Below are 16593 nucleotides of genomic sequence, written 5' to 3' on the forward strand. Positions count from 1 at the left end.
GGTCATCGATAGTGTATATAAGTTGGATTCAAAATTCCACACAGGACCGAATGCCCGGTGGACGGCTGCTCCGCACGGGCACCAGCCCCCATGTTAGCAGGCTGAGTCATCAGAGATCCGCGCACATGGTGAACATGGAGAATGTCGTACCGAGCAGCGATGCAAAGGAGGAACCGGAAGCACACGGTTGTACAGCAGAACATCGTGCCTCGCCGCGAAGCAGCCAGTCAGACTCCGGCTTTACCGCTCCTCTGTGCCTCTGACAGCCTGCTTTTCGCCCTGCATTCCAACTGGTAAGCAGCCACCCATCGGCTTTGGTCGTGGGCCAGGTGACTTTGAGCGCGCCACTACTGGGGTGGGATTGGCATCGTAGCCTTGCTCTCACTTGCTGGCGGGTCTGATGGCTGCGGGGGATTGCATTCATCACAACCCCCTCTGCCATGCCTTGCTTGATTTTTTTGCCTTTTGTTGCTTTTTTGGTCTGGGGGCGTCGCGGACTTTTCGGTAGGGCTGAGAGTCACGTCCGTTCGTCGCAGTCATCATTGTGGGCGGCCTGTGGTGAGCGGCTCACTCATTCTGATTTCCAAGCTCTTGCCATTTCTTCGCAATGGTCGCCATACAGAGAAGGTACAAACCATGTGGCCCGGACGCCGCTTCGTTTACGCCTCGGCTGGTAGACTCAGAATGGGCTGTTGTGCTCCGAGCCCTGCACAATGACGGATTGAATGAGACTGGCGGTCGAGGGGTGCGGCAACATCAACATGGCTTGGATGAACACAAGGCTGCCATTGATTCAAAAGTAAGAGGAAGGACAAAATGAAGAAGAGCACCTAGGCATACAAGTCATCTTAAGTGGAACAGTGTCGCTGGCCTGCGGCTGGCTGAGGTGTGGAATATCGGCATGTCTTACAGCTTTGGGCATCAAGCACGTGGAGGAGCTGTCACTGTAGCCAGCCGGCCGCCTTGCCGCCGCATAAAAGGTGACGTGCATAGCGAACAGTTCGTGGCAGCTATCGTTCGCATCTGGAAGGCTGAAGGTACAGGCGAGCAGTAGGGGTGCTCTGTGGTGATGGGCTGAGGCGATCTGCTGTCCTGGCGAACCAGACATGGTTCGGCTAGTCCGGGTGGGTTTATTCGCTGTCGCTGGCCTTGGGCCAAAAGCTGCCATGGCAATTGGACATGGCCAACTGCCCAATTGAGCTAAGGTGCATGCGATAGCCAGGTACGCAATGGACCCGTCGACTTTTGTGCTGCTGGTAGGAGGATAGACTACCTGTAGCTAAGCCGCCTATTGGAACTGCAAACTCCCTATGCTCAACGCTAGACTAGATTCAATCACAGCACAACACCGCTTTACTGCTGCTTCAAGTTCAGATTCAAAAGAGATCCATGGATAGAGCTCGGCTAACCTATTTTCAACGCGTAAATTTTCCACTTTCATGGTGTTGTACAACGAGATTCGCCACATGAATGCTCTTTGACAATCAATGCATGTGCTCTCTTCGCACAAAACCTCGGCATTCAGTTTATTTGTTCTTCAAAATCATCGTGACACGACATGTTGAGCGCATGATCGTCCGGTCGTGGTAGTATAGGCGGCATCACGCAGCTGGAAGGTGTTGCTCTGCCCATGTAGGTAGTAAAACTTTTCCGTGTCCAAACCTCCAACCGCACACAATCCGAGAAACACTCCATCCACCACTATGCTGAGAGAGCCATTCGACGTACATATTTTTTGGATGGCATTGTCATCATGATGCGGCGCAGCATCGGAGCAGCCACGCGCGCCTGATGGCGGGGCAGGCGGGGCAGCGCCGCCGAGTCCTTAAAGAGCAAGCAACCGTTTGATGTCACATCGCCAGCACCAGGGCAGCTCCACTCGCACCGGACCACCTAGCCTCCCCACAATCTCTTTATTTCCCCGTGGGCTTCTTCCACCTGTCTCCTCCGCACCTTGATGGTTGTATCACCTCCCACATCATCCATCCAGTTTCTCAGTCGCACCACCGCCCCGCTTTCGCCATGGAAGTACCAACTGCGAGCTCGTTGAAGGACATTTATCCCGAAGACGCTATTCCTGTGCAGCAGAAGCGCTGGGAAAACTTGCTCACCACCTTCAAGGCCAAATATGGTCGTCCCGCCGAATTTGTGTCTCGTAGCCCGGGGCGTGTCAACATCATCGGTGAGGTGGGGTCCAATCTCTCGCCCTAACATTCCACGATGCTGATTCGGTCCAGCACATTGACTATTCGCTCTACGAGGTCCTGCCCATGGCAGTGACTGCCGACGTCCTCCTCGCCGTCGCCATTCGCCCCGCCTCCGAAGGCCCTCTGGTTCGCATAGCCAATGTCAACCCCGACAAGTTTGAGACGCGCGAGTTCGAGATACCAAGACAAGGCGAGATCCCAATCGATGCTACGGCGCACGAATGGACCAATTACTTCAAGTCTGGCCTGCGTGGAGCATCCAAGCTCCTGGCGCAAAAGAAGGGCACTTCGGAGTTTGCCTCGGTTGGCATGGATATTCTGATGGACGGAACCGTGCCAGCGGGCGGCGGACTGTCGAGCAGCGCTGCCTTTGTTTGCGCAAGTGCGCTGGCTGTCATGAAGGCAAATGGTGAAGAGCACGTGGACAAGAAGGAGCTTGTGGAGCTTGCCATTGTGTCCGAGCGCGCCGTTGGTGTCAACTCTGGAGGGTTTGTCTACCCAATTTTTTCTCCATAATTGTGACTGATTTCCTGCCAGCATGGACCAATCCGCTTCTGTCTTTTCGGATCGCGGCAGCGCCCTATACGTGTCATTCAAGCCTGAACTCTCTGCAAGGGCCATCTCCTTCCCCCACACCAACCCGGAGCTCACTTTTGTCATTGCGCAGTCCTTCGTGGCTGCAGACAAGCACGTCACCGGACCAGTCTGCTACAATCTGCGCGTAGTCGAGTGCTCTTTGGCAGCAGCATTTCTCGCCAGGATTTTTGGGTTGAAGAAGCCGCTTCCTCAGGACTCGTCCCCTCTTGGCGTCAGTCTCCGTGGTTTCCACGACACATTCTTCGAAGAGAGGCCGTTGAACAGCAACAGCAACGCAACGCCGCTGGAGCAATTCCAGGAGCAGCTCGAGGAGCTTGTCCGGATTACCGGAGAATATCTGCCGCAAGAGGAAGGATACACTCGTGAGCAAATTTCAGAGATTCTCGGCGTGTCTGTGGAAGAGTTGAACCAGCGGTTCACCTCCCAATTTCCCGTCCGTGCGGAGCGCTTCAAACTGCGCCAGCGCGCTCTTCACGTCTTCAACGAAGCCGTCCGTGTGGGCAAGTTCTTGACACTTCTGGACCACCCACCGGAGCCCAAGGATGGCAACACCAAGGAGCTCCTCAAGGACCTTGGAGCATTGATGAATGAAACCCAAGAATCATGCCGCGATCTCTACGAGTGCAGTTGTCCGGAGTTGGATGAGCTGTGCGAGCTGGCCATCAGCGCTGGCGCATTGGGAAGCAGACTTACCGGCGCTGGCTGGGGCGGCTGCAGCGTACATCTCGTGCCAAAGGACAAGGTTGAGAAGGTCAAGGAGACTTGGATCAACAAGTACTACAAGAAGAAGTTCCCGAGCATCACGGACGAGAAGCTGGAGGAGGCAATCGTTGTCAGCAAACCTGGATCTGGCAGCTCAGTATTCAAGGTCACTGGAGATGGTGTGCTCTGAAGCGCTGGCCCCTGAGAAATACCCCTTGGAAATTTACGCCTTTTTGCATTAATTGAACATTGAATTTCTCTAAAATAGTACATAAAGTCTTGCCGCGTACAACAGAATGACGGCGGCGCCGCATGTCAAGAAATTGGTATTCTCTGATAATCCAGGCCTTGCCACGCCACCGTGAGCCCCAACGCCGATTTTCAATGCCAGCGACATTCTCCTTTTTCAAACACTCAGACCTTGAGCCACAGGTTGAGCACACCCTTGGCGTACTCGACGATCTCGTCACCACCCAGCTTGCTCTCGCCGTACAGGCGGTCCACAAACGTAATTGGGACCTCGGCGACGGAAAACCCCATGCCCTTTGCCCTCACCATCATCTCCATCTGGAAAGTGTATCCCTTGCTCTCGGTGCTCGTAATGACCTTTTGCAGCACCTCCCTCTTGTACAGGCGGAAGCTACCAGTCAAGTCGCTGACGCCTGGCCTCAGGACAGTGTCGGCAAACAGATTGGCACCGCGCGAGACAAACTTGCGCTTGAGGTCCCAACCGTAGACGCCGCCGTTGCCGGCGTAGCGCGTGCCGGTGACAATGTCGTAGTTGCGCTCCTTTTGCACGCGGACCATCTCGGCAATAAACTTGGGGTGGTGGCTGAAGTCGGCGTCCATGATGATGACGAAGTTGCCCGTCGCGAACTGCAGGCCGTGCACGTAGGCGGTGCCCAGGCCGAGCTTGCCTGCGCGCGGCTTGAGTACGACGCGCGATGGGCTGTACGCGGTTTGCAGCTGCTGGGCGACCTCTTGGGTGCCGTCGGGCGAGCCGTCGTCGACGATGATGAGCTCCCAGTCGAGGTTGCTGGGGTTTGTGTTGTTAGCGCATTGGGGATGAGGCTGATGGTTGTTGGCGTCGCCCTTACTTCTCGGTGAAGGTTTTGGCGAGAAGCCAGGTTATGATGGGCAGGTTGCGGCGCTCATTGTAGGTGGGCAGGATGACGGAGTACTTGTTGGTCTTGGAGGCCATGGCGGTCGAATTGGGTGTGAAGGAGTGGCTGCGAACTGGCGGAGTCTTGCGGTGAGGACGAACGTCAAGGCCTGGGGTGATGAGAGTAAGGAGCGGACGGTGGACACAAGAAGCTATCAGGAGCCCTGGCTGGATCGATATTCAAAAGTGTTGGAGCTGGACAGGGTTGAGCTCAAGCAGCGAGGGACTCGGACGGGAGCAAGGTGTCCCGACACGTGATTGGACGGGCATGAATCCATGCCAAGCCTCCGGATGGCCCCGCCGCCCCGACGCAACGGTCAACTGCGAACCTCACGACCCTGCTATCTTCACTTTTAACACTTACCTGGTTCACTTCACTTCATTACTAACCCACTCGCCTCCATGCCTCGACGCCTCTTACCGAAATCCTTCTGATCTTTTCAACCAAAACCAAACACGAATGTCCGCGTCGAGCTTCATCCCGCACCGGCTTTGCCTACACCACCTCCGCAACCTTGATTGATTCGCGACCCGACGCGCCACCCTCCGCACTCTGATCTGACATGCCCTCTACTCACCCCGTTCCCTCTCGCCCGCGCGAGCGCGCTGAGCGCCCAAGACCGCCGAATCCCATCGCCGCGAAGGCTGAACAGCAATGGATCTTCACCGAGGACGAGCTCCTACACACGCCGTCAATTGAAGATGGCATGTCGCCAGCAGACGAGCGGGAGTTGCGCCGCAAGGGCATGAACTTCATTGTCCAGGTCGGCGTTATGCTCAAGCTTCCGCAACTCACACTTTCCACGGCCGGTGTCTTCCTCCACCGCTTCATAACGCGTCGATCGCTCGTCAACAAGGATGGATACAAGGCGCTCCACCATTATGTGAGTTGTGCACCTGCTGAATGCTGGCACATCTAACACGAGATAGCAAATTGCTGCAACATCGCTCTTCCTCGCCACCAAGGTTGAAGAGAACTGCCGCAAGATGAAGGAGCTCGTCATCGCATGCTGCAGGGTCGCCCAGAAGAACCCCAACCTACTCGTCGACGAACAAACCAAAGACTTTTGGCGCTGGAGAGACACGATTCTGTACCACGAGGACGTCCTTCTGGAGACCATCTGTTTCGACCTCACAATCGAGTCGCCCTACAAAATTTTGTTCGATATGCTCAAGTACTTCGGCATGGAACACAACAAGCGCGTTAGAAATGCAGCTTGGACCTTTATCAACGACAGCCACGCGACCCAATTGTGTCTGCTATTCACTTCCCGCACGATTGCAGCTGCGGCACTCTACTGCGGCGCCCGGCTCTGTGACGTCAGCTTTCCCGACGAGGACGGCAAACCATGGTGGGAGACACAGTACGTAAAGCTCAAGGACATGAGGCGCGCATGCAACTACATGGCCAGCATCTACGAAAAGGCGCCCGTCAAGGAGGGCATGGAGAACATTTACGTAGGTCTACGGACTGCCGAAGATGGCGACACTATCAGTGCAGCGACCAGACTAAGGATATCTCAGACGCCAATGAGTCCCGCCGCCAGTTCCGTCAGCGTCGAACCCACCGGCAGCGAGCAAGGCGTCAAGAGGCCTCGCGAGGAGCCCAGCAAAGGGGACGACGACAGCGCGACCAATGGCGACAAGGGAGAGCACGCCCAATCGGAAACAACAAAAAGGGATGCCCCTGAAGAAGAACCGGGACCGAAGCGTCTGAAAACGACAGAGAGCGAGCCGGGCCCGAAACAACACCAAGCCGAGCGCAACGGGGCATCGGTCGAACGGACGCAGGGGTCTGACGGAGAAGCAAAAAAGGCGACAGCTGCCGACGATGACCTCAGCGAAGAGGGCGAGGTGGAGGAGTAGAGTTTCCCCGCGGGGTACGGATATGGGGTCAAGATTTGGAAACCACAAGCTTGTTTTGGTGGAAGACATGATCCAGACACCAAGGTGTTGAGTGGTTTTGTCAGCGGTTGAGGAGTTATCAGGATCGGTTATAATACCTCATGCATCAGCGCGGGCGTTTTTTCTGGGTTGAGATGGTTCGGGTTTCCAAGAGCTGCGGAGCGACAGTCTGTTAGGGCAGCCGACTTTGGTTTGGAGTGAGTATCTCAAAAAAATGATTATTGATCGCGACATTTGAAAGCAGGCACTGTGGTGGTGAGCAACCGATATGCCAGGGGCACCGACCAATGACGGCGGAGCGGTTTTCGTCATCGGGGGCACCATGATGGAGACAACAGGGGCCGGGTCGCGGCCTTACCCGTAGTCCCACTTCGCTCTTCTTTCCGTCTGATCCACTCTGAGTGTTTTCGTTGCTTATCGCTCTCACAGATTCTTGCAAAACTGCCCGGCTCGCTGCTGAGGTGTTTGATTGTGCAATTGAACAACACGACTACTCCTCGTCCTCGACCATGTCGGTGCTAGCCACCATGTCTACCACAACACCAAACCCATCTCCCTTCCTCCGCCTGCCCACCGAGATCCGCCTCATGATATACGAGCTGCTCCTGCTGCCAGCGAGCGCCGACGCACCCACTCCGCGCAACAAGAACTCCGTCGCGGCGCCAGACTCGCAAGACAGCAACGCCGACGACCTCAATCCCCTGGTGCCCCCTCGCACGCTCCAGATCCGCACCATCGACCCCCAACACGCCCACAAGCACCTCTGCACCGCTTCTTCATCCACCAGGTCCTCCCGCCCCACCTACCACGCCCGCACCACGGCCATTGGCGCCTCGCGCTTCTCGACCAGCGGCACGCACGCGACGACGTACACGCTGCGTGCGAACCCCGGATTGCAGGGCGCGACGGGGCTGCTGGGCGTGTGCCGGTTGATCCACTCGGAGGCTGCCGCGCTGCTGTACTCGAGCTACATGTTCGACTTCGACACGCACATTGAAGCCATCGAGCCATTTTTGTCGGCACTGACCCCGCTCGCGCGCCGCAGCGTGCGGCGGCTGGCGCTGGTCAAGGGCGCCCTGCCGGGCGAGAAGGAGTGGGATCGCGCCGAGTGGAAGAGCGCGTGCGAGTACATGGCAAGGGAGCTAAGACGCGAGGAGTTGGTGTTGGAGTTGGGTGTTGTGGCGGGGAAGCCGGAGGGGAGGGGGAGGAGGGGGAGTCATCCTGAGAATGCCGGGGACGACGCCGAGGGAGATGTCGAGAGCGACGGCGACGGCGACGGTTGGGACGGCGTGCCCAGCCTCAGCGTCGACCACTTCCGCCTCGTCCAGCCGCGCAAGGTCGCCAGCAGGGCCGACAGCGGCATCGCGACGCCCACGTCGCCCGTCTCTGAGCCCGGCAGCAGTCCTTCTTCCTCCTCATCGTCTCCGCCCCACCAACTCCAACCTCACCTCGTCTACGGCCTCGGCCTCAAAGCGCTGGCCGGCATCGACTTCGAGTGGGTCGAGCAGCTGGTCGTTGCGCTGCGCGGGTGTCGCGACGTGCGCGTGCGCGCGGTTGTTGAGCGCTGCGCCCCGCCTGGCGCGAACGAGATGGTGGCGTTTTGGATCAGCTTTAGCAAGAGCGTGGAGGGTGCGTTTAGGGTCTGGTTGAGGAGTATGATGGTTGCTTAAGGAAGAGATGGGATCGAGGGGTGTGAGAGAAGAGACTGGCGGAGTCAGGACGGCCTGTCGCAGACAACCAGGGAGGTGGACTGAGAGCATTCGACTGCCTGCACCTCTCCCTTTCGACGACGCATCCGGGCCATTTCCATCGAAGAGCGGATGTAGGAGTGTCCAGTCTCCGCGGCCACACCCAAAACCGCAAACCCGACAACCACCTGCCGTCGATTTAAAGTCCGAATGTCCCCCCAAACCCATGGCCCGACCGCAAACCGAATGCGGAGAAGAAGGAGAGAAAAGCTGGAGTCCGGAGTCGTCTGGACGGTGCGCGTGGGTACAGTGGCACCACCTCAGCCGACATCACTCGACGGACGCGAGCTCCACTTCAGTCTTTGTCGCCACCCACCCTCGACCACGAGACGAGGCCAACGAGTCGGTCCGGATGACATGGGGCTTTTCCTGTGACCGTCTGCGTTGTCTCGTTGGAAGCGGTGTGGCGCACAATGCGGAGATCTGCAAGAGACTTCGTGCCCGCGCATACTGCTAGAGGTGTGCAGGTATAGTGACGTTTCTCTCATTGGAGCCGCACACGTCCCAAATACCTAAGCAAGTGGTGCCAAAGCGATGCAGTGAGCTGCTTCAAGGGAGGAATGAATGAGCAGAGGAGTAGCGATCCGACGATGATTCTTTTCTTTTTCTCGTGCTTCATGGCTTGAGCTGAATCCATCTCTCTTTTTTGGCTCCATTGTTGCCGCACAGTATAGTTGTTTTTAATAGGCGTTCTTCGTGGGATAGAAGAGGAGTCAGCTAGGATGGCGCAGGTTTGTAGGCGTTGGGAAAGAGGTACGGAAAAGGAGAATCTGATTTTTCCAATTCAAGGTGCCTGAATGCTCCCTGTCCGTCCGCACTGTCGTGACGAAATCTGAATGCTTCTTGCTCGCCAGGACTCGACAACAAGCCGTGGGTCTGACATCCTAATCACGCGCTGTGGTGGGTTGGGCTTTTCGCAAATTGAGTCCTGGAATTTGATTGAAACCAGTCCTCTACTGGGTATACCACCTCCACTTTTCCCATCGAACCCCCTTCCCAATGCTCAAAACTACAAATCAAAATCCCTGCGCCGATAAATGCAATGCCGCTGTGACAACAAAACAGAGAAGAAAGACCAGACGTGTCTCGAAGCTGAACCAGCAGCCTCGCCCCACATATATCCAAACGGTGGAAATGTGCACAAAGAACCAGAAAAGCTCGGAAAGAAAAGCTCGTCCTACATCCTATTACTCCTCTTGCCCCTGGCGCACTCCTTCCGGTTCAGGGGTTCCTCGGGAAACACCCAGCCGCGCAGCCGCTTGGCCTCCCTCTTCTCGCTGAGGTTCGGCTTGGGGATCCACACATCCTTGTCTAGACAGTGCTGTCTGGTCAAGGCTGCGGGTCCGCCCACCTCCATGCGCCAGCTGCCCGCGATGCCTGGCAAAGGGTTCTCCTTCGCAAGCATGTGCAGGAACCAGAGCGCCAGGCCAGCTGTCATCTGCGGCGCCACGCGCTGCTGCTGGCGGCTGCTATGCCTCGAAATCTCAATCGGCTCGCTGAGCTCCAGGAAGCCGAACAGCGGAACGCCGGCCCCGGAGTCGGGACTGACGACGGTGTTGGTGGTGGCAGGGCGCGCGGAGCCCGCCGCCGCAGCGTCCTCCGGTCCGCCGCCACACCGCACGCACAGCAGCTCGATCTCGTTCATAATGAAGCCGTAGCGGCAGCCGTGCTCGCGCATCACGCGGTGCAGGTGCGCCAGCCCGGCCAGGTAGTACACCTGCTTATTGGGCGGCTCGCGCCGCATCCCCGTGTTCCATGTGTCGTACGCCTTGACGATGCCGACAACGCGTCCACGCGCGTCACCGTAGATAGTCTTTTCGTAGTCGGTCATGTAGTTAGAGACGAAGTCGACAGGGGTTTGAGAGGAGGGCGTTCCCTTGAAGGATCGCATCACCATGTGTGACCCGCCCTGTGCTACTTGCAGTGCCGCGTTGATCTTGACCCCGTAAAATTCGCGGCATGTGTCGTGCAGATCTGACTCACTGTCTGGTCGAAGATTGGGGCGGGATGGAGTCGGCAGTGATTGCTCGTCGACCGGAATGTTCAGAAGCGGCATGAAGCCAGGAATTGAACTGATTGTGTCGATGGAAAAGTCGGTCCAGCTGCGCAGGTTGCGAATGTCCCACCAGTAGTGCGTGCCGCTCATGTTGCGAGTCCCAGTGGTAACTCGCTGGACAAGAGCTGGAGACGGATTTGGGGCCGTGAGATAGTCCATGAGCGTTGTAGTTGCCAGGGGCTGGCCAAATGATTCAACGGCAAGCCCGTGGGCAAGTGACTGCTGGACTGGTTGTTGAATTGCAGAGGATTGTTCTTCATGTGGATATCCCTGAAATTGATTCGACGGCATTGCAGTTGCCGCGTTGACCGACGGCTGAGAAGTGACATACTGCGGTACTTGGCGAGGCGCATGGTATGCAAAACGGCTGACCGCAGCTTCGTCGGCCGTGGTGGAAGACACGGAGCGAGAATGTGTCCGCGCAGAAGAAACAGAAGGGGAGCGGGCATGTCGAGCAGCCACAGAAGAGCAGCGAGAGTTTGCGAGCTTAATGGGTGAATTTAGGCCCGAAGGTAGACCAGAATCGTAAGCAGAAAGGAGAGATGTCGAAGTTGCGGATCCAAAAGAGCAGTGGCTCTCAGGAGGGCTCATGGAGCGACGGTCAAAGGAAGAGCGGTTGTAGGGACTGTAGCTTTGGCCACTGGCAGAAGACACCGTCCTGCGGTGTCGAATGGGGCCACTGCCAGTCGGCTCGGTGGTTTGGTCCTGGGACCTGATTTTCGGCAACAGCATGGGTCCATGTTGCCGGAATGGTGACCTGGATGCGGCAGATGTGACGCCGCAAGCCTCTGGTGATGCCTCTGGGGTAATGTATGGCATCTCGAAAGGAGGCTGATTAAGATATTCCGGATACAAATGCACCGGGATAGAAGGAGGCGTAGTTTGTCTTGCGTACATGGTCCTGGAGAAGATGCCGGCGCTTCCTGACTAAATGGGATCAGAAAATTTCACGAAAGAGGGAAATTTGACTTACGCAATGGCGTAGAGAGAGAGATCTAGAGGAAGATTATTGGTGGACTTTTTCTGAAAGTGGAGACCAGCTCCAAAGGGGAAATCTAAGAAGAAACAGCAACAGAATGGACAATGAAAAAGGTCTGAAACTGAAAAGAGGTGACTGTCGAAGGCAGTTGGTATGCGGCAAAGCTGTTGGTACTTATTCCAAGAGCACGAGGCCCGTCATGTCCAGAGACATGGATTGGCGGCAAACAGGATGAAACACACAGCATGCTCGATTTAGGACCCCAAGGCCGAGTGTCATGGACTGTGGATCCGCAGAGCGAGCCCTGTGAAACTGATCAGTCCGCAGCGGGAGGCTTATGCGCGATTGCAACCCACAATGGGGCTATTGTGGGCTTTGAGCGGTCCAGAAGAAATCCGACAGGATCGGTTCGTCCTCTGTGGGGACGCAGGATTGTCGTGGCATTCGGGCCTCACGCTGACGGTGGACCCCAAAACCAACTCGTTCGGGATCATTTTTGGAGCCTTAAGCGCCTGCAATGGGGGGCGTGGCGGCGCGTGGATGGCGGCGTAGTCCTGGAGATGTTGCAGTGGGCGCTTATAACGACAACGCGTTCGACGCGTCTGATTGGTCGAATGGTTGCAGATGTCGACTACTGCACGGCCAGCTCACTGGCTCTCTGCGCAGCTTGGTTTCGAACATGCTTAGCCGTCTGCACAAGTGACTCACTCTGGGGGATCCTCTCTGCCGAACTTTTAGTCTCATTATCCCGACTGTCACCATCGTCAGTGCCGTCGATGGTCTCTTGTCCGAAATGAAAGATCCTGGCATCCATCTTGACCGTTGCAGTCAGACCCTCTCGTTACCGCCAGGTCTACCCATGAACCCTGCGAGTCTCTCAATCCGGCGGCTATTAGAGCCTCCTAGCACGGCGGCGTAACCGTACCAATCACCGGTCTGCTAGACATGCAGATATGCAGAATCCCAAAAATATCCTCCTCTTACTATTCGACTACCTTCGTCTTTTGCCTTAGCGCCCACCAATCTCGTTGTCGTAATGATTGCGATTACTGGATCGGGCAGGAGATGAGGAGGCTTCGCCGAGTTTTGTCTCGGCTTCGACGACCATTCGATCGCCGCATCTCTTTACGAGAGCATTTCAAGGTTACCTTCCAGATCTCTAAGCGCTCGGTCGGGGCTCATTGCGATCCGCAAGGCGCAAAGGAAGCTTAAGGCCCAAAATATGGGTTTTGCACAAGACATTGGGCGTCATCTCCAAATCGAATCAATTCAGCCTCGCGATGAGAGAACAGTTCATGATGTCAACGGCTTGGGCCTCGCAAGTGTGCTTTGCGGGTCTCAGGCGTGTCCATTAGACGCCTTCTTGCGCAGCTTCGCCTCGACATTCTCCTGCCACCATGAGGGCCAGTCAACCACTTTCTTCTCCTTCCTGGCCTCCTCGGCCGCAAAGACCATGGCGTGGCTCTGCAGGACTTCCTCCAACGTGCATCCGATGAAGCTTCTTTGCGCCGCTTCGACCCCTAGGCGCCCATCTTTGACGGCGGCCACCGCCTGCACAAATTGCGTTGCTAGCCCGTCGTCACCCCCGCCGTGCCCGCCTCCTCTTAGCTCCGGATAGTGGGTCCCCGTCTTGTCCGTAGCGAAGTTGTGTACCTTGATCGTCGCGCTGTCGTACTCAATCTCGCCTTCCGTGCCGTAGATGCGGCCGCGCCGCTCGCAAATCTTCTCCGTGAAGGCCACCATGTGGAATTGAGCCGTTTTAGCAAACTGGTTGGATGGTAGGTCATCCTCCCAGGTGATTGTCACGCATTGATCGTCGCAGACGTCGTTGTCGGATTCCCACACGCATCGTCCGAACCATGGACGTTTACGTACGTCCTCGTCTGGCATGTCGGGAGCATGATCATCAGCAAGATCCTTGAGAAGTGCCGCCTCGGCGGCTTCTACACCCTCGTTTATGAGAATTTCCTCGTTCTCAGGGTTGACAATCTTGACGGGCCACTTTGCCTTTCCCTTTCTGAGGTGTCGTTCGACATAAATCTTCTTGGCACTGAATGTGCAGTCTTTTTCCATAGGACACGACAGACAATTTGTGGCGGTTCCTGCGGCTGATGGCTTCCTAGCTTTCCTGAAATAGTTGACTTTCCCAGTTGAAGTCACATGTGCCGGCTTGTGGACCTTTTCGTCCGCATTTGCAGGCTCGCTCAGCATCCAGAGAAGGAAATCAATGTCATGACATGACTTGGTCAGTAAGGAAGGAGCCGTGCTCGACTCGCGTCTCCAGTTGCCCCTGTTAAGCCGTCAGCAGCATCATAACCTCATAGACGGAGAGGGCGCAAACCTGACGTAGCTGTGCGTAAAATGCCACCAGCCGACAGGCTCGGTGTGCTCAACGCTCAAGATGTCGCCCACCACCTTGTCCTCTCGCACAAGCTTTCTGAGGAGCATATTGTGCGGCGAGTACCTCAAGACATGGCCAATACTGAACACTCTTTCCTGCCACCTCGATCTCTCGTCAGCTCCAAGCATCGCCTGATATATCTTGACACAGTCATCAAGAGTCGTGGCCAGTGGCTTCTCGCACATGACGTGCAATCCCAGCGGCGCCAGGCCTTCGACAACCTCGCGGTGCATCTCGTCCAAGACGCAGACAAACGCCGCGTCCACGCCTTGCGGCCAGCCTTGCTCGCCCGCCTCGACCCGCGATCTCCGCTGCTGCTCCCACGTCACGAAGTCCTGCCAGTCGCTAAATTGTTGCCTTTGCTTGTGCTCCGCGTCTCCATTTTGCTCTTTGCCCTCAAACCGCGGTGGCTCGATCAAATCACGCGCGAACACCTTCCTCTTGTACTCGATTGGTTCGGCAACGGCGGCGATGACGCAGGCTGTGTGCCTTGAGAGGGCTTTGGCGTAAGCACGACCGCGGGAGCCTGCGCCGATGATGAAGATGCGAGGCGGGGACGGCGAGGACGAGAGCAGCTTTTTGGGGCGAAGCGGCAGCGACGAGCTCGTCGAGGTGGGTGTCTGGACAGCTGGTGCCTCCGAGGGTACAGCGGTCGTGGTGTCGACTGTGTGTGGCATCGTGGATGGAGCAGTCCGACTGCGAGGAATTGGTTTAGGCGGGGCACTTGATTGCGATGCGTGGACTTGGTGTTGTGGAAACCGGTGTGAGAAGAGAAACGAGGAGCTTGGGAAATGAGAGATTTTAAGTTTTAAAAGGCGAGTATCGTATAACAAGGTTGGCGCAAAGGGTGAGCTTGATATGTTGTGGATAATCGGGGGGAATTGATTGGAGGGCAGACGTGGGGTACATGCCGGTGCCTGGTGGGCGATCAGGCCGTGATGTGCAGCCCGTGCACTACTACCCTGTCGTCGACCATCAGCACCTGCATCTATCTCGAAAACCAAACTCGCTCAGAAATAATCTCAAGTCTGATATCATGAATCCAGGGAGCATTCAAGCATACCGGGCATATGGAACTCGATGTTAACCCCAAGTCTCTTGCAATAGTCACAGGGAGCATTCGAACACATGGATATACGAGAAGCAGTTTAAGACATATGTGACTATATGTCAGCCTCGTTCCTTAAGAGAAAGATATGAAGAGAAAATCCCCTTTGTCTTCAAAGCATCAACCGTTTAGTAAACCCCAAATTTGAACCAATCAGACCTCTCAACTCCATCCCGATTCCAAAGTCCAGTTCAACCAAAGATTCCACCAACTTCTAGCCCTCATGCTGAATCGTTCTTGGGCTCCTCCTTGACGATGACGTTGTACTCATCATCGTCCGAGACGGCAAAGTACGGCGTTGGTGCTGGGGGAGCCTTCTTGGGCTTCGCAGATTTGGCGGACGCCTTCTTAGGCTTCTTCGTCTTTGGTTCCAAGTCCTCGTCATCTTCGTCCGGGATGAAGGCCTTCTGCTTCCGCTTGCCCTTCTTCTGCTCAAGCTTCTCGGTAGCAACCTGGTTCAGCTTGCGCAACGAATCATTCTGACCGCCGGCCTTGGTGGGCTTGGTTCTGTCCGGGAGGCTCTGGATGTGGTGACCCGTGATGACCTTGTCGACCTCGGCGCTGTGGTGAGAATTCGGGGCAAACGGAGTGAACTTGTCGCCAGAGTCGACAGACTTGTATGAGCTCGTTTTCAATGGGATGGTCGAAAGGACCTCGTCAGGAATGCCAAACTTGTCCGACTTAACCTGGTCGGACTCCTCTTGATCGGACTCGTCGGCTTGCTCGGCAAGCTGGTGTTGGAGGATCTCCGAGGCCAAGTACGCATAGTTGGGCTCCTCGTCGTCAGCCAAATGCTCTATGATGGCCATGAACGCATCGTGGCGCTTCGGCTCGCTGGTCTTGTCGATCTTGTCGAATTCACCGCTATCGAATCCGGCGAGGTCGCCCTGCAACACCCAGAGACTATTCGCAAGTTTTTAGTCATGTGATAGTACCTAAGGTGAATGAGGACTTACGATTGATTGATGACAGGGATGTAGACACAGAGATTGTGGTATGGCGTCGGCTTGCGAAGCTCACTTTCTAGAGGAACCTCCATAGGTGGCTGATAAGGAATGGCAGGCCACTGTTTGCCATCGTGGCGGATCATGTGGTGCATTGGCTTGCTTGAAGCCACTTCATTGGCCATGTTGATGACTGCTGAACAAATGATAGTCTGGATAAGGACGCCTTGAAGATGAGGCGGAAAGGCCCTCGAGGGGGTTGAAATAGAAGAGGTTGAGTGACGTGTGATGGCGCCCGTGAATTCATCATGGACAAAGATGGCGAGAGCTGTTATCTTGTTAAGATCGCACAATACGGCGAACGGGGCAGGTGCGCGGCCTAGAGGGGCGGGAAGCGTGGTCGTCAAGATCGCACAATACGGCGAACAGGGCGGGCGCGCAGCCAAAAAGGGCGGGAAGCATCATCATTAAGTTAAGATCTTACAATACGTCGAACAGGGCGGGCGCGCGGCCAGAAGGGGCGGGAAGCATGGTCATCGAGTTAAGATCGAACAATCCAGTGAACAGGGCGGGTGCGCGGCCAAAAGGGGCAGAAAGCATGGTCGTTGAGTTAAGATCACACAATCTAGTGAACAGGACGGGTGCGCGGCCAAAAAGGGCGCGAGATGTCATCGACTTGAGATCGCACCATGTAGTAAATAGAGCGGGTGCCTGGCCAAATGTGGTGAGAGATATTATGAAGTTAAGATCGCACAATGCAGCAAACGGAGCGGGCGAGCGGCTG

At 56.1% G+C, this 16593-nt stretch overlaps 7 protein-coding genes across 7 annotated transcripts; 3 read left to right on the forward strand and 4 right to left on the reverse strand.

The window, feature by feature from the left end:
• The first annotated feature begins 1842 nt into the window (after window positions 1-1842).
• BKA78DRAFT_308297 (galactokinase-like protein) lies at window positions 1843-3737 on the forward strand. The gene is made up of 3 exons (XM_066887933.1): window positions 1843-2187; window positions 2238-2695; window positions 2745-3737. The coding sequence occupies exons 1-3, from the start codon at window positions 2023-2025 to the stop codon at window positions 3694-3696; spliced, it is 1575 nt and encodes a 524-aa protein (XP_066746283.1). The 5' UTR covers window positions 1843-2022; the 3' UTR covers window positions 3697-3737.
• On the reverse strand, window positions 3738-4927 carry BKA78DRAFT_308299 (nucleotide-diphospho-sugar transferase). Its single transcript, XM_066887934.1, has 2 exons — window positions 4604-4927; window positions 3738-4542 (listed from the first exon to the last, which is right to left on the reverse strand). The coding sequence occupies exons 1-2, from the start codon at window positions 4705-4707 to the stop codon at window positions 3921-3923; spliced, it is 726 nt and encodes a 241-aa protein (XP_066746284.1). The 5' UTR covers window positions 4708-4927; the 3' UTR covers window positions 3738-3920.
• A 304-nt stretch (window positions 4928-5231) lies between these two features.
• Window positions 5232-6534, forward strand: BKA78DRAFT_248351 (cyclin-like protein; the record flags this gene model as incomplete). The annotated part of the gene is made up of 2 exons (XM_066884382.1): window positions 5232-5552; window positions 5599-6534. 2 exons carry the CDS (start codon window positions 5232-5234, stop codon window positions 6532-6534), a joined length of 1257 nt encoding a protein of 418 aa, XP_066746285.1.
• A 566-nt stretch (window positions 6535-7100) lies between these two features.
• On the forward strand, window positions 7101-8243 carry BKA78DRAFT_248207 (uncharacterized protein; the record flags this gene model as incomplete). Its single annotated transcript, XM_066884365.1, has 2 exons — window positions 7101-7851; window positions 8047-8243. 2 exons carry the CDS (start codon window positions 7101-7103, stop codon window positions 8241-8243), a joined length of 948 nt encoding a protein of 315 aa, XP_066746286.1.
• A 1185-nt stretch (window positions 8244-9428) lies between these two features.
• BKA78DRAFT_94371 (uncharacterized protein) lies at window positions 9429-11476 on the reverse strand. The gene is made up of 2 exons (XM_066894021.1): window positions 11351-11476; window positions 9429-11304 (listed from the first exon to the last, which is right to left on the reverse strand). Exon 2 carries the CDS (start codon window positions 11272-11274, stop codon window positions 9499-9501), a length of 1776 nt encoding a protein of 591 aa, XP_066746287.1. The 5' UTR covers window positions 11275-11304; window positions 11351-11476; the 3' UTR covers window positions 9429-9498.
• Window positions 11477-12694: 1218 nt separating this feature from the next.
• BKA78DRAFT_330333 (uncharacterized protein) lies at window positions 12695-14434 on the reverse strand (the record flags this gene model as incomplete). The annotated part of the gene is made up of 3 exons (XM_066889765.1): window positions 12695-13646; window positions 13698-14332; window positions 14384-14434. 3 exons carry the CDS (start codon window positions 14432-14434, stop codon window positions 12695-12697), a joined length of 1638 nt encoding a protein of 545 aa, XP_066746288.1.
• Window positions 14435-15037: 603 nt separating this feature from the next.
• Window positions 15038-15994, reverse strand: BKA78DRAFT_341795 (uncharacterized protein; the record flags this gene model as incomplete). Its single annotated transcript, XM_066890366.1, has 2 exons — window positions 15038-15768; window positions 15822-15994. 2 exons carry the CDS (start codon window positions 15992-15994, stop codon window positions 15087-15089), a joined length of 855 nt encoding a protein of 284 aa, XP_066746289.1. The 3' UTR covers window positions 15038-15086.
• Between the last annotated feature and the right edge of the window lie 599 nt (window positions 15995-16593).

The sequence above is a fragment of the Phyllosticta capitalensis genome (genome assembly GCF_038381095.1).
Source record: "Phyllosticta capitalensis strain CBS 128856 chromosome Unknown BKA78scaffold_3, whole genome shotgun sequence".
In the NCBI taxonomy this organism is placed as follows: Eukaryota; Fungi; Ascomycota; class Dothideomycetes; order Botryosphaeriales; family Phyllostictaceae; genus Phyllosticta; species Phyllosticta capitalensis.